At 44.9% G+C, this 17,007-nt stretch overlaps 1 protein-coding gene across 10 annotated transcripts in view; it reads right to left on the bottom strand.

The window, feature by feature from the left end:
• The window catches only part of Mast4 (microtubule associated serine/threonine kinase family member 4), a 582,086-nt gene that overhangs the window by 148,690 nt on the left and 416,389 nt on the right, over nt 1-17,007 (bottom strand). The window contains exon 1 of one of the 10 annotated variants that reach the window (XM_075976171.1): nt 4,929-5,111. The exons of 8 other annotated variants lie outside the window; for them this stretch is intronic. In XM_075976171.1, the coding sequence (XP_075832286.1) occupies nt 4,929-4,966 (38 nt within the window). In that variant the 5' untranslated portion in view covers nt 4,967-5,111. Of the gene's footprint in view, nt 1-4,928; nt 5,112-17,007 lie in introns of those variants that run through there. One more of the 10 variants, XM_075976167.1, reaches the window with a different exon arrangement.

The following is a 17,007-nucleotide window of genomic DNA, read 5'->3' as shown; positions in this document are numbered from 1 at the left end:
GCATACACCTTTAAACCCAGCGGTCAGGAGGTAGAGGCAAGCAGAGCTCTGTGAGTTCGAGGCCAGCCTGGTCTACAGAGCTAGTTCCAGGACAACAGCTATGGCTGTTACACAGGGAAACCTGTCTCAAAAAAATGAAAACAAACAAACAAACAAAAAAAGTGCCGATGTGTGTTGTGGTCAGATGGCTCGGCAGGCAAAGGTGCTTGCAGCCGCACCTGACAACCTGAGTCCAATCACCAGAGCCCACAAGGTAGAAGGAGCAAACTGACCCCTGGCAGCTGTCCCTGACCTCCACACCTCTGCCTCATGCTACATGGGCCCGTGGGCATGCAAGCACACACGTGCACACACACACCCCAAGTAAATGTAAAAAGAGAAAAGAAATACAGATAAAAATACAGAGGGGTGGGGTGATAGGCAAAACTTCCTCCCAAGTTTCTGGAATATTCATTACTATGCTCTTACATTCTAGGGGAAAGGCATCAAATTCTTTGTCAACCTGTGCAGATGATGGCAAACTTAAAATGTGGTCAGCTCCTTGGAGTTTTAACACTCTCAAATTTTGTGAACTTTACCCACTGATCTTTACCTGTCCCGTGGACTGAACCATACAGATGTGTTAAGAAAGAATATGGCATTTGGTCTTTGCACTCCGTGACCGATGGGAGGAAAGGCAGACAAGCAAAGAAGCAAGCATTACCCACTGCTCGGAACTTCTACTCCTGAGCCAAAAGAAACTGTGAGCTCCACAGGCAGAGGTTAGTGCCTGGAGCTCGAGGGAAAACAAAATGGACGACATCTATGAGTGAACCTTAACCTGTTCCTCCCCCTTTTCCTTCACTCCTTGAGGGATTAAAGATTTGGCTTTCACCATGGATGTGCTACCTGAAACCTGCCAGCAAGGTTCAAGTCCATCTCTGTCACTTGCTTTGGTGGCTAAACATTAGTTTTCTCATCTTACAGTAGGGGAGGGTGTCAACTCTATGTTCTTGGCCGGCTCATTTTTAATATAAAATGCAATACACTCAGCTTAAAAAAAAAGTAATTGCCTATATGAACTTATATGTCTGTCTATAAATTTTAAAACATACCATGGAAGAAACAGTTCAAAAGAGGTTTCCATGATTAAAACTATAGTCCTTTTAAAACAAACAAACAAAAAAATATCAATTACAGTTGCATAGTTTATTTCTGAAAATTAAATGATTTTTTCCCACCAAGGAAGAAGGGAAAAGAAAGAGGTGTAACAGATGGATTCATTGTTCCCCTATGAAGAAGAAACATTTCTGCAACTTAAAAAAGTATATTAATTGGCCTGCCACCTGGCAAGCCTGCTCACATGCATAAAGGATAAAGTTGAGATCTTGAAATTTAACATTTAAGCCTGTGGGGAGGCGGCAGATGGAACTGGAGCCAGCATTAGTAATCTTATGAAAATGGGCGCTTCTCGAGACCAAAGGGCGAGAAGAAGAGAGTACGACCTAAGATGTGAGACCTTATACAGCTGCATGACAGCCACCACAACACAGCTGGGTACCAAGACAGAGGCTGTAGACATACCCAGGACTGTCCCCCTTTCTTTTCCTTGATACCATTTTGTTTTGGTTTGGTTTCTCAGAACCTGTGATTGAACCCAGGATTTTGCATATGCCGAGGCAATCATCTGCCGTGAAGCAATACCCCAGCCATATTTTGACTTTTTAGTTGGACCTAAGGCCTCACTAAGTCCATCCAGTTGATCTTGAACTCACTCTATAGCCCATGCAGACACTGAACTTGTAATCCTCAAGCCTTAGCCTCCCAGTGAGCTGGGATTACATCAGTGACCACCAACCCTGGTTCCCAAAATCTTTCACAGCTATTTCTTAAATTTTCTATAAATTGAACCGTTGTAAATCTAGGTATTTAGAAAGAATCTCAAAAGGGGGAAGCAGATAATAAAACAGGCGGTAGAAAAAGATACTCATTTATGATATGTGAAATCATTTATGCAAATAGTCACAGAGAAAAACAAAACCTGCACGGTTTTAAATCTGCTTTTATCCGAGCATTGGCTTTGGGGGCAATTTTTCTCCTTAGGGTGATTTTATCTTCCTCATTCTTGTCAAGTTAACACTTCAGTGCTACACAAACTTCCCTGAACTTTAAATACAGTAAAACATTGGAAAGCCTTGGTTGTTCACAAAGCAAATATGGCCCTTCAAAGTCCATCCTTCGTAAGATGCATGTTTGTTCACTCTTCTTTCTACACAGATTCCATGCTTTCAGAACTTACCAATACCCACAATCCATGCTCCAAACCCCCAGCCCTGCACACGCACATAGTCTAAGTAAAATTTCTCCTTTCTGGTCCTGTTTCCACCCCAAATAACAACCCCAAATTATTTTTAACCATTTTCTACTTGCCAAACTAGTTATCTATAGGTTTCTAGTAACTTCATCTATGCTAGCATCAGAGGGGCTATTAAATATTAATATGAACCACACAAATCCATGATTACACTTTTCTTTCAAACATCTCACTATTGTGCATCTTCCTGCTACTTCATTTGACATTATCAACCACGCAATAACAATCATATGTTGTTATTTTCCCATAACAATTAAGTTTAAAATGATGATAAATGTAGCAGGGTACTGTGGATGCAACCTGGAAACAGGAGGAAAGGACTTTTGGGAGAAACTATTGTTGTTGTTACTGTTTCAGAGACAGGGTCCTGGAACTCACTAGGTAGCCCAGGCTAGTCACAGTCTTTCAATTTTTCTGCTTTAGCCTTGAGTGCTGGGATTCTAGGCATGAGCCACAGCACAAGGCTGAGCAACTCTAAGTTTAATAAAGATCTTCGTTGAAACAAAAAGGGTACAGGGGCAAAATAAAATATCCTTCTGATCCTATATTAATATGATCAGACCATTAAAATATCTGAAGCTTGTTGAAGGAACAGAAATATTCTGTATATTCCTTTTGGAATTAGTGACTGTTAACTGTTAGAACTTAGTTAACACAGTATCTACAAAGGAAACTTGGCCATCTATAAACTATCTATATTAATAAACATGATGACAAAATGAAACACACGCTGCTGTCTGAACTTTCTCTACAGTAAGTTGGCTCTACCACTACCTCCTATGTGAAGACATCTGAAGCTGTCTTGGACTTAGGTTAGTAGTCACGAAAACACCTTTAGCAGTTAAACAGTACCCCCAAAGGGAGACTGATCTCCTACTGTCTTTAGAAAGGGGCAGTACTTCCTTCATAAGGGCTCAAATCCGGGAGAAGGGGCTCTGATGGTTTAGAGAATTTTGGACACAGTACTTCTGTCTTCTGTATGCTGTAAACTATTTATAGTTTATTCTGATAAAGTTGTTTTATACATTTCAAAGCAGTTGCTTCTTCAATCTCTCAGTAAAGTGATTTTCTCAGAGGAAAAGTATTAAACTAAGTATCATCAACCATGGCCCTCTTAAGAAATTAGCTTAGCATATTATCTTCTTTTTTCCTGGTATTCTCCTGGCACTGTCAAATAAGATGCAAGAACTTTTTTCTGTTCTAGGCCACGAACTACATGCACCATCCCACTGGCAGGGATTTCAGATATGTTCAGAACACCCACGCTCATATGAATGCACAGGCCTTTATAACAGAGGGGAAACTCGGGAAACTAAGGCTGGGTGCAGTGGGGGAGTTCCTCCCTGAAAAGGCTGTAAAACAGCAGCTGTTCAGAGCCACATCCTCAGTGAGGCCTCCCTGGAAATGCACAAGCCCACTCAAACACCATTATAAGCCGTGATGCGTTAAGACGGGGAAATTGCTGGAGCGTACATATACAATTTCCACTAATGGGAAGGAGAAGCAGCAGGTGGCAATTTTAAAACAAAGTAAACCCTACTTCTGTTTTTCCCTCCCTCCCCTCAGACAGCAGGTGGCATTTCTATAGCAAAGTTCAAAATTATCGGAGCTCTCTGAGCCACAAATATCTCCCAAATCACCAAGCGGCTGCTTGTTTCGTAAAATTCACACACCGTAGCCTTGCTTCACCAACATTACTTTCACGAATTAGACCACTGCTGCAGCCCACTTCCACGGGAATTGGGGTGACCAAGCTCCCACCAGTACTCACCACTTAACACTGGTGAGAGGTGAGGACCACTGCATCACTTCTCTGAGTCTCCACTTGTCATCTGTATCGTCGCTATGACGCTGACACCTCTGCAGCACCATGTGAGGATGTAGTGCCTTTCCCATCAGCTGCCCTCGGCAGATACTCTTCCTGCCCCTCCCCCTTAGCCGAGGCTGCTGGTCATTGGACACCACTCTAATTATTTGTCTACATTTCTTTGTAACCCCACTGAACTGGGCTACTTAATTAAAAGGAGCGTGGCATACACCATCTTTGCGTCCCAGAGAGTTAGCACAACCCTAGTCATGTAAAAAGGCACTGCGAGTTCTGGGGACAGAAACAAAAAACTGTGGCAATGTGGCAAGCCCTGGGCCTCGTCCGTCCGCAGAAGTCAAACAGTGCAATTAGGTTATTAGGTTATCAGGTTTCAGAGGGTGATTCAGGCTCATCTGCAACCTCCCGGAGCAGTAAAAGGGTCACACAGAGATGTATGACTCATAAGTCACCCCCTCTAAGTATTTTTAACTGTAATTAACTTCCCAGGTTTCCGAGGTAACTCCTCCCGAGCTTGGCTTCCCTGTCTTCTGACCCGGTTTACAAACACTTGGCTTCTGTTTAGAGCTTGTAAGGCAGCAAAAGGAGTTACCTAGCCTCGGGACTGGGGTTCCCGCCCTCCTTGATCTAAGTCCTAGTGCATCTTTCAATCCTCATCTGTGACGAGCAGACAGACAGAACAAAGCAACAGCAAATCCAAAAGCACTTTAGTCTAACAACATTAACGTAGCATTTAAGATGCATACACACCTGGGACTTCCCATTGAAGTCCATTCATGCTGGGCCATGAATACCCTCCAACCATATTTCTCTATTAAATAGATTTGAAACCAAACCTGTTAAGTGGCTGAAGGAACAGCTACAAGCCACTGCCTGCTGGACACACCTATAAGAACGGAAGGTTTGCAAACGCAGGCTGTCTCTCCAGCTTCTGGCTGCGTATGCCACTCACATGGGAACTAAAGAACTGGCTTACTGCAGGACTCCAACCTCTCTGAACAATAGGTCATGACGAGCTTCCTTAATGCCAGAGCAAGTGTTTAGAAGTGATTTCTGCTAACTGAAAGAAAGTGTAAAGGGCACATATATTTACTCTGGCTTAGATTCAATACCTCTGACTGTCTCTCGGCGCCAAGAGTCCCTTTTCCCTCATGGATTCCCAGCCTCGGTCCCATTCCACAAATGTGCTTAGAGCCTAGGAATGTCATAAAATTATGGTATCACACGAATGGGTAACAAGTTAAGTACCTGTATTGTAACCCACAGTTTACCCCAAGCGTGATGCGGGATGGGAGACTAATATTTAAGGGGATTTCTCAACAGGGAAGAACTCCCCAGACTGCTCATAGGGAGCTCCTGTAGGAAGGTATTAAGTGATACACAATCTTCACAATGTCAAAAAACCAGAAAGCCTGCTTGGTAGGAGTTGGCATCAAAGTGATCAGATCTAAGAAATGGGCTAAAGGGAGCAGGTCTCCAATCTAGGCCTGAATTCTTAAGGAGGTGCCACTGGGCTGGAGAGATGGCTTAGTAGGTTACAAAAAAAAAAAAAGCATTGTAGATCTGAGATCAGTCCCTGGGACCCACATATTGGAAGGAGAGAAGGGACTCTCGAAAGTTGTCTTCTGCTATGTCCACTCAGAAACACACACACACATGCCCATGCATGCACACATACTAAACTAACGAAATACTAAATTAATCAAAATTTTAAAAAAGAAAAGCAACATTGTTTTCTGAGCTTAAAAGTCTTGATTTCTAAGGCTAATTTGCCCAACTTCCATCTACTGAGGAGTAATGGTACACACCAAAAATGTGGCAGCTGGTGCTTACTAAAGTCGTGACCTAAACATCTAACCCCAGACACAGAGCCCCCAAAACACACGGAGCGTTATGATTCATAAGCACACCAGTTTCTCCCACAGAATCTGCCATGCAAACGTCCACCCAAAGCAGCCTGAACTTCCCCCCATGCCCATCTGCCACTCTGGCGATGGGAGACAATGAGCTCTCTCCCCATTCAGGGAACTACCGTAGACAGGAAATGTAAATGCACAACCATTTGTTCAAAATGCCAAGGCAGGTGACTTGCAGGTGACTGGCCACCTGCCTGCCCTCCAGAGAAGTACAGCAAAGCTCGCTTGGGGTGAATGAGTTACCTGTTTATGTGGCTGGGCATTAGGATGAAGGGAGGTAAATGGATAATGGATCCCCATGCAAACATCAAATCGACTCCGTCTATCATTAACTCAGGTGCCTGGTGTTTGGTCTAGGGAACCTATTTGGAAGATCCTTTGGGTTTTTGCATCAAAAGTCTAGAATTTAGCCAAGTCAAAGTAATACTTTTACAGGAATTCTTTCTCAAGGTCCAAGATCAACAAGCCATCAAACTCAGACTTAGGAAACAACATTACATAATAGCCACTTAATGGCTATTGTTCTACAGTACAAAGGGTTCATTTGGCATTTCCTAGAGAGTTTTCCTCAGTTGGTAGCTTTTCCCACGACAAACATACTCTCCCTAGCCATGAATCTATAAAATCAAACATTTAATAACTGTAATTTCCAATGTACAGAGAATCCAGCATAGTGTGTTCTACAAGAAACACACGTTGAATGTGAATGGGACATACATGTTTTTATGTAAGGTTTAGGTACAGTGACTTCCTTCAGATTTAAAAGCCAAGGAAGTCAGTGGTGGGTAGGTAATCCTCCAAGAGTGACTTTTTTTTTTTTTTTTTTTGCTGCCATAGGTCAAAGCAGTTTCTTTATTAACCAGTGGTAATAAAACATATTCACAGCATACAGAGGACAATCCCACATCATCTCCCCTTTTCTGTCTAAATAAAAAGGAAGGTTCTAACTTTAACATAATAACATTACATATAACAAAACAGATATAAAGCAAGAAGTACAGTTACAAAAATTTAGTCTATTTGTGTTTGGCAAATAAGAAAATATTCTATCCTATCTTTGTGAGTCACAGTCAATTCTGAGACATCAACCTGTGCTGTAACATTTAAAATTAGGCTGAATGAAGCAGGAACGAACAAGCTTCTACAGTACTCACTGATGGGGGAGTGTCATATATCAATCTGTTGATTTCACTGGCTAAGAATAAAGAAACTGCTAGGCCCATTGGATAGGCCACCCTTAGGTGGGTGGAGTAAACAGAACAGAATGCCGGGAGGAAGAGGAAGTGAGGTCAGACTCCGCAGCTCTCCTCTCCGGAGCAGACGCAGGAGAGACGCCATGCTACCTGCTCCAGGGAAGACGCACACCATGCCCCAGCTCCGACCCAGGATGGACTTAGGCTAGAATCTTCCCGGTAAGCGCACCTAGGGGCGCTACATAGATTATTAGAAATGGGCCAGAGCAGTGTTTAAAAGAATACAGTGTCTGTGTAATTATTTCAGGGCATAAGCTAGCCGAGCCGGAGCCGGGCGGCTGGGGTATTGGGGACGCAGCCCAGCCGCCGCTCCCCCTATTACTACAAATGACGCCCAGACGTGTGGCTAACTGAGTCCACAAAAAACTTGAGAAGGCTTAAAAATAAGGGAGAGAGAGTTTAACACAGATTTTTGCTGTTTGTTGGTGGCGTGATGTAGAGAGATTTCCTGATTCGGCAACAGCAGCAGAAAAAACGCTGTGTCATTTCAAAGCGTGGCTTCCTGGGGCTGTGCTGCCAGTGCAAACTCTGGCTTTATGTTTGTGTTCCCGCTTGGGATCGGAAGGAGAGTGCTCTGAGACCATGACGATGACTCAGAGCTCCCCTCCTGCTCCTGGGAAGAAGGCAGAATCAGGCTTAGGCAGGCGGAAGAGCATGGCGGATTCCTGCCGCCATACAGAGACGTGTTTTCAGACTGCACAGTGCTCTGCGTGTCAGATTTGGATGTAACTTGGATGAAAAGAATTTCTGTGCTGCGTGCTCAGTCTCAGAATTAAAGTGCTGAGTGCCGCTCCTACCTGGTAGCCCCAAGAGGCTTCCTGACTCAGCTTTAGCTGCAAAACCCTGCGGCTCATTAAGAGGTCCTGCCACAAAACACTTAAAGGGTGTTGATGAAAAGCTGAACGCATGCTTTTCGGTTTTCAGCCGTAGCAGGAAAAAAGCTGTGCCGTTTAAAAATGCCGGCTTTCTGGGCCATCCTGCCAGGGCAAACTCTGACTGTTTGAGGCAGGAGGGCCGGCTACTGAGAGAGGACTTGAGTGTTGTCTGTTGTAGCTTGCTGGCTGGCAGGGACCTTGAAAAGCCAGTTGTGGCTATAAACATGGCTACAGCCAGTACTTCAGCCATGAGGCTGGGAAGCTAAGGATCCAGCCGTCAAAGTCACGCCTTTAGTCCTACTGATATTGCTTGGTAAATTAAAGGCTCTTGTGGTCAGAAAAAGAGAGATATACAGTAAAGAGAGATTCAAAGACAGAGAAAATTTCTGAACGGTTTAAAGTGTGTTAAAAATATATGCAAGCTGAAAGTTGAAGTTCTTAAAGCAAAAAAACAAAAAAAGGAAGAGAGTTGTTGTGTGTACACACCTTTAATCCCAACACTTGGGAGGCAGAGGGAGATAGACTTCTGTGACTTCAAGGTGTGGTAGCACACGCCTTTAATCCCAGTGCCTAGAAGGCAGAGACGAACAGATCTCTGTGAGTTCAAGGTGTAGTAGCAAACACCTTTAATCCCAATGCCTGGGAGGCAGAGACAGGCGGATCTCTGAGAGTTCAAAGACAGCCTGGTCTACAGAGTTATTCCAGGTCAAAGATGTATGCTCAAAAAGCAAAAAGTTAACCTAGGAATGTCACAGCTTAAATCAAAAGTGCTCCTGGATAGTAAAGAATTGCAGATTCACAATAGGACAGATTCAGACCACTGAATGAGTCACACTGTTGGATGAATGTACGTAGGCTTGGGACAGAGAAGAAAAAGAATATAGAGAATAAAGTTAATGGTTTAAAAAAAAAAAAAGGTAAAGTCTTTAAAGAGACAGAGTACAGATAGTTAAGAGATTAAAAGAAATAAAGAAATATAAGCCGCGAAAGATGAAAAATTCACAGAGAGTCTGGATTCTTTGTATTATTGTGTTTTCTTTAAAAATTTTGACTGTGAAGGAGCTAAGTACAGAGAGACATTTCATTACATGGGCTGCCAAGCTAAACCAGAATGGATATAAGGGTATTATGATTTCAGAATTTGGGTCTAAGGATATGATGCTTTGGAGAGAGTCTTTTTTTGTTTTCACAGAGGATGAGACTCTATGGATTTCTTCTATTCCGATTTGGTATGATGGACCACGTCCTCCTGAAGGGTTGCTGTGAACATCTTCAGAAAATTGCTTTGCTCAACTGCCAACTGAGATGAAACTAGCACACAGGTTATACCAAGAAAGACCTAATTAACGACGCCCCCATTCAGCAGGAAGCAGTTTGGAGAGACAAAACTGCGCCCATGTTCCCAAATATGGTTTATAAACGTTCTTTTACATTTAAAGGGGGATATGATATAGATATGAATAATTTGCATTAGTATAGATTTTGCTTTATTTATAGAGATTTAAGGTCAATTTTGTTATATGTATAAATGTTTCTGATGTAACTTTTACTTGATAACTGTTTTGTTATATGTAATTTTACTATGTTAAAGTTAAAGCCTTTCTTTTTTGTTTAAACAGAAAAAGGGGAAGTGATGGGGGAGTGTCATATATCAATCTGTTGATTTCACTGGCTAAGAATAAAGAAACTGCTAGGCCCATTGGATAGGCCACCCTTAGGTGGGTGGAGTAAACAGAACAGAATGCCGGGAGGAAGAGGAAGTGAGGTCAGACTCCGCAGCTCTCCTCTCCGGAGCAGACGCAGGAGAGACGCCATGCTACCTGCTCCAGGGAAGACGCACACCATGCCCCAGCTCCGACCCAGGATGGACTTAGGCTAGAATCTTCCCGGTAAGCGCACCTAGGGGCGCTACATAGATTATTAGAAATGGGCCAGAGCAGTGTTTAAAAGAATACAGTGTCTGTGTAATTATTTCAGGGCATAAGCTAGCCGAGCCGGAGCAGGCGGCTGGGGTTTTGGGGACTCAGCCCTGCCGCCGCCCCATATTACTACAACTCACAGTGAAAAATGGGCCTGCTGAGCTCAGTTTTCCTCCCTCGAGTCCCATGACCACAGGCGGCTTCAGCCATGTGATCCATCAGGTGAGTGTCCCCACCCCCGTGATTTGCCTGGAATCTACTTCATTATTCCAAAAGACACTTGCAATATAAACATCTGTGTCAGGTTAGGAACTCCAGAGTTGTGGGGAACTGGTGCTCAGCTCTGAGGAGGTTGAGCTCTTATGTTGAGATGTGCGTTTTACCTGACATCACAGTTGGTGAAAGATACTACACTAACAAAACCACAGCCACTAATAAACTGAAGACCAAAACAGGACCAGGATGGAGAAATCCCCAAGGGTTCTACGATAAAGCAAACAATGGGATGCTTCAGAAAGGAGATAAACATTAACCCTGCCTACTGCTAGAAATCCGTCAAGGCTGATCAAAGCCTAAAGTCTGCTCTACGTTCTTCTTTTCTTTATGACTGTTGAGTTTGACATCAGTGTAATTACCTTCTCTAATAAGCATGCCCAATAGCCATTAAGTCTAGCTAAAACTCCCTCAGGTCCTCCTATTCTATAACAAGGATTAAGGTCAACATTTTTAGAATTTACAGCAAGTTGTTGATGGGCTGTCCCTACTTTTCAGGCAGATAAAGAAGAAAGAAAACAGAAAGTACCTGAACTACAAATATTCACAGCCCGTGGGAACTTTTATTTAGAAATTTCTCTAGTTACAAAATGTACCCATGTACCATGAAAACCACATGTTAATATATAGCCAGTTTCTGCTGACAGAGAGTGGCGGTTTAACAGGTGGGGCTATGCACCCAATTCTACTCTCATCCTGGTAGCCCCGGGCCCGTTCTTAAATATCTTGGCTCTTCTACTTACTTACCTTTCAAAGAGATTATTCAGTTGTCATGATGTCATATTCCAATGACTGGATGACATCCGGGGAAGCTAGGTCAGGTTAGAATAGCTTTGTGCATGCTCACACTAGAGCTGGGTGTGCCCAGGACCACGCTAGGGAGTTCAGAAACTCCCAATCTGAATCTTCCTAAGAGATGAGCCACTTCTTTTCTAACCAATACAAAGATGACGACTACCCAGAGTTATACAGCACCAGCGCAACACCAGGCCTTTTTCTCTATGGATATCCTCACACAGGGACTCGGGATTTCTTGATGCCAATATCTATCAACTTTTTAGTCTCTATCTCAAAGTTATGACTCCCCTGCTTTAAAGATACTATTCAAACTCCTGATACCAAGATGGGTTTGTAAAGAAAACAAAGCAAAATCATAAAAGATTAACACATTTGATCCCCACTTTTGACCTGCCTGTATTAATATAGGAATATACTACCTCCCTATCACAGGCTCCTGAGGCATAAAACAGCCAGACAGAGAAGCCCAAACACAGTATCCAGTGCTATTCAGTTACAGGATGAGACTTCACACCTCTCCTCAAAGTACACCTTCACATTCTCATGGTTTGTTTTCAAGAAGTTTCTTTGGAAACCTCCTTGGTCCACTTTTCCACATCCCTCTCCAATGGTGCTCCTCTCCCACTCTTGGCCTTCCTCTCTCCTCACCTGACCGTTCCAGGCAGGGCTCCCCCAGACAACCTGGGAGCTCCTGTTCTAAGCCAGACTAGCCTTGAGCCCATAGAGATCCACCTGCCTTTGTCTCCTGGTTGCTAGGATCTGGTCAACTTTAAGGGGAAGCTCAGAGTCAGTAAAAAACGCCCTGTTCTATGAGGAAGCCTAAACCCTCAGCACAGGGTATTAAGAACCATAAATGCCAAGGTCTTGGAGAGGCGCCCTCTCTTTCCTGGCTGGGGTGTTCATCGAAAAGGTTGGGCAGGGTGTGGCACAGGGGAGGGGCTACACGACAGCTCCAGGGCACATTAGCCAAGTGGGAGCTCACTGTGGATGAGAGAATGGCAGGGCGAGGCCTGCAGCAATAGCAAGGTAGAGTGGAGAACAGGAAGACCTAGGGATGAAAGGAAGCTGTTATGAAACAGGCCTGGGCAAGGCAAGGAGTGGGAGGGAAATGGGCCCAGGGACTCAGGGAGGGGCCTAGCCTGCAGGTCAGGCGTGGAGAGGCAAGGAGGAGCTACACAAGGGGCCAGGTTTCAGCCACCTGTGGAACCAGCTGCGGAGGGGTGGGAGGGGGGGAGGCCTAGTGCCAGGGCTCAGGAGGGAGCTCCCAGAGAGTGAGGGGATTTGGGGACACCACACAGACCAAGCCCGCCTCACACTTGCAGCAATCCCCCTGCCTCATCCTCTTGAGGAGGCCACCACACCCAGTTGACTCAAGGCTTTCAAGAGAAACCCCAGCTGTCAGCAGGGGCGGGAAGGGGAGACTCACAGGCTGTGGGAGGAACCTGAGCTTCCAGGGAGAAGAGAAAAAAGGAAACTTCTGTCATTGCCAGTTCTGGGGATGAGGCAGCCATGGAGGGAGCAACAGTGAGTCAGGGGAAGTGATTCAAGAAGGCTGCTGGGCTGCCTGGACATCTAAGACGTGCTATGATGATGAATGACCACTGGATCTAGCTGCCCACAGAAAGTGGTCACCACCCCGTCTGCATTTCCTGGCTTCACCCCATTCCTGCTTGTCAAATGTCTGCTCTGAGCATCATGGGACAGCTGCTGATGCTGTGGGTACTGAGGACCCCACGTGCCATGGATAACACACATGCAGACACCTTCATCCTCAGGGGATATTTCCCCCTTGAAAGTCATCTCTTCTGTCCCCAGCCTCATCTCTGCTCAGGCCCTCAATGAGGCTCTGTTCCTCCCTCAGATTATGTTAATTTACACCTCCCGGGGTATGAATGATGATTTCCAGGTAACACCATCCCTATACCTAAATTTCAACCTCCTGTCTGGGGACTTTCGTTTTGTCCTGCTTCAGAGCCTTTGATGTTCCCAGACAGTTGCCCCCAGATGTTTCCCACAGCCTTCTGTCTCCCTTTAAACATTACCTTCCCTTCCCAAAAGACCTTCCCTGGCCAAAGCTTTTAAAGCAGCCACCACTCCACGCCCACAAGGTTAGTGTCTCTCTCTCTCTCTCTCTCTCTCTCTCTCTCTCTCTAAGTTCTTGCTTACAGCTGTTGGAACACTGACCTCAATTTGGCAATGGCTTTTTTAGCTATCTGTTTACTGGTGACGGTGAGGCACAGTGCCTATTTTACCCACTAACGCACCCCTTGCCTCAGCCGGAATTGGAGGCAGGAACAAATTCTCTGTGGTCCTTAGAACACAATCAAAATCCCCCAAATGTGTTTTCCACTGTCCATGGGATAGAAGGAGCAACCCTAAGTATAGGTTCTCCTTCTCTTCTCCCATCCCCCACTGTCACAGGTTTGGTGGTTCCAGACTGCCACCCACGTGGCCCTCAAGCCAGAAACACTTGCCAGAGCCATCATGGAACCCTCATTTGCCCCCTCAGAGCCAACGGCTCACAGACTCTCATGGTATCTTTCACTTCTCTTTGTTTTAAACTTAGAAAAAAAATGTTTCAGCGAGGCTAAACGCAGCGGCTTACTGAGCAGAGTGCTGCAGAACCTCCAGACATCCCCCTTCCTCCACTGGATTCTACACTCCCTCAGCTCTCCTCGGCCACATCACTGACTACTCATCCCCGGGCAGGCATGACAGTGGTGATGTCAACAGCTATGATTTACTTGGAGTTTTCATTCACCAGTAATTGCATTAGGAAAATGAAAGGCTCATTAGCCAAGCTGGAGCTGAGAGGAGAGGAGAGGGCAGCAGAGCAGACCCTGCTAGGGACGGAAGGAAACAGTAATGACACTCGCACACATAACCCAATAAGGAAGCTACTTCTTCCTATTTCAAAGATGGAGTAACTCAAGTTCAGGAGCATGCACTTGCCCAGCACCACGGGGTCCAGGGTTAAACTCAAGTGTACTAAGTTCAGATCCGCCCTCCTCACCCTTGCCTTTTCAGTGTAGCTCCAACGTCCATTCACATTCTGGTTCTTTCTGCTCCAACAAGACTCAGCTATGAGTCTTCCTTGGTTTCTGCATCACCACAGTCACTAAGCCTTTGTTAACAGCATTTCTGCCCACTCTGAGAGGGCACTCTTCTATCCGCGAAATATCAGCTTATCTTTCAGAACCTCCTCTCCCGGCTCCCTGGATCCAAGTCTCATGTTGTCCCAGTGTGTCTGCAACTTACTGTGCCTTAGTTTATAAGGATGTTCTTTGCATGTTTCACAGACAGCATGCGCTGAGCTCTCGTGAGCCACACACCCAGATACGCAGTAGGTGCTCAACACCTGTTGACTCACCTGGACTTCCAACCAGAGAGGTGAGTGCAAGTTTACCGTGGATGTCAGGGCAGAACGAAAGTCCATTTTCCATTGTTCTCATATATACTTGACCAAAACAAACAGAAAAACCCCAAATCCTACAGATGTTCCTGAAGGGAAGGGGCAGTGTTCACAAACATTCAATCTATTTTGACAATTATGACAGTTAAAAAATCTTTGCGCGTGCCTGCTGCTTGGAACAACCCTAAGTAATGCAAACTTAGAAAATGGGGAAAACAAAACAATAGCAAGAAAACTTCTTTTACTCCTTGGTTCTTACAAGTTGGAATCCTCAGAAAATATATTTGGAAGGTTTGCTTGATGTGATTTAGAGTGAACTAGACTGTGTGTTGGCCTGGAGAAAGGTTTTCTTGATTTGGCCGGGGAGGGACTGTCATTAGGGTTTGGAGAAAAACACCTAAGCCAATGACAACATGCCAGATTTAGGGAAATTGACAGTTAAAAATCGCCAGTGGTAGCACAGACCTTTAATCCCAGCACTTGGGAGGCAGAGACAGGTGGGTCTCCATGAGTTCAAGGCCAGCCAGGTCTACAAAGGGAGTTCTAGGACAGCCAGAACTGTTACACAGAGAAACCCTGACTCAAAAAAAAAAATGCAAAAACAATAACAAATGAGAGAGAGAGAGAAATAGAGGAGTGGGAGAAAGGAAGGAAAGAAGGAAGAAAGAAGGAAGGAAAAAAGGAAGGAAAGAAGAAAGAAAGAAAGAAAGAAAGAAAGAAAGAAAGAAAGAAAGAAAGAAAGAAAGAAAGAAAGAAAGAAAAAGAAATCAAGCATCTCCAGGCCCTCTAGAGCATTTCAGGACAAGCAAAGACCAACCAGGAAACCCAGAGGAGACATGTGACCCAGAGGAGACATGGCTGCAGGACACTTGACCTCCTCTTCACCAAGTTTTTAATCCAATGGGAAAAGAAAATGCACTCTAACAGGTGCTGACGTGGATGCCCGCAGCTCCTTTCCATTGTCAGAGATTCCCAACGGATGGCAGGCATATCTACAGATCAATGAAGTTAAAGTCGCATTCAGCACTTACTTCATTCTCAGCAGAGAAGCTAGGAAGAGCCTGTCTATGAAGTTCAGATCTGTGTCTCTCATGCAACAGAACAGTGGTATTGAGATGGTTTGAGGAAGTGGGGGAAAGAAGGAAGGTGTATGGACAGACAGCCACACGAAAACCATTTCAAAGGACTCTGGTCCTTAGTTTGCATATACTCAGACAACCCATGCCTCCTATGGCTGTACTACATTTGGTGTACAAGGATTTCGGTGCCATCCTAAATATCTATGTGTGAAAGTCAATCTGTGTGCCCCTTTCCCCGGGAACTCCGGGAGTTTCAGGCCAGGCAGGACACCGAGTCTGTGTGAACGGAGAAATGAACAAGGTTGTGCCAGGCTGGACCAGCAGGACAACTGCGACGAAGCAAACCCATGGCCTGCATGGTGACAGCATCTGCCATAGCTCAGGTTTTTAAGGTGTGAATGAAGAAGCATCCGATCTTCTGTTTAAGTGGTACATCGTTCCTATCCCAATGAGTTCTATGACGCTCACTGACAGGCTTAGAGCTAAATTTCACTCCTAGAAGTTGGTATTTCCTAACAGGTAACAACAAAGTTCGATGTGAACCAGAAAAAGTAGCATCTATCACACAAGTCAGCTAGTGTGCAGACAGGTCAGTAGCCCAGTAGAAAAGACAGCACACTTTGGAATAAAGAGATCCTTTGGAAAGGACAGACTTCCCAGGTACAGAGAGAGAGACTTGGAAAAATCAGGATCTAGATCCATTAAGAGACATCCCAGAAAGGGAAGGTCACGGAATATGCACACATTTCCCACATGCTTGGGGAAAGACACAGCTGACCTGCGCAGCCACACACACCACAGGAGGGTCTCTGCCCTTTCAACCTTCCGTGTCTACAGACAAGCTGAGCTCCCTCATCTGAGAACTCAAAGTCCAAACAGCCAGAAAATCACAAACTGAGTACGTTCCTACGTTTTGGGTTTTAGAGTTGTTTCTAATTAGAGACGTTCCACCAGTGACATCTATACACATATTCCGAACTCCAAGAATACCTGAAATCAAAAATACATTGTTTCTAAGCATTCTGGATCAGGGACGCTAGATCAGTAAGTACAAAGCAAGGCTATCCTGTTGATAGACAGTAAGTAGATGGGTGACTGCTGAGGTGGTCTGCGGGGCACATTTGCAAACACCAGACTCCAAGAAAGGAAGAACAGAACCCATCTTTCTGTTTTCCTGAACTGAAGACATACGTCCATGACTTGGAGAGTGAAAACGGCTCTCCCCAACTCTCCTGGCCCAGGTTACATCAGACTTAATTGGAGTGAGCAGGCTAGACCAGATACTGTCCTAAGACACAGGTCTG

Source organism: Microtus pennsylvanicus, chromosome 6 (assembly GCF_037038515.1).
Source record: "Microtus pennsylvanicus isolate mMicPen1 chromosome 6, mMicPen1.hap1, whole genome shotgun sequence".
Taxonomy (NCBI): domain Eukaryota; kingdom Metazoa; phylum Chordata; class Mammalia; order Rodentia; family Cricetidae; genus Microtus; species Microtus pennsylvanicus.
The sequence above is the reverse complement of the archived record's forward strand: the minus strand, read 5'-3'. Positions and strand labels throughout refer to the sequence as shown.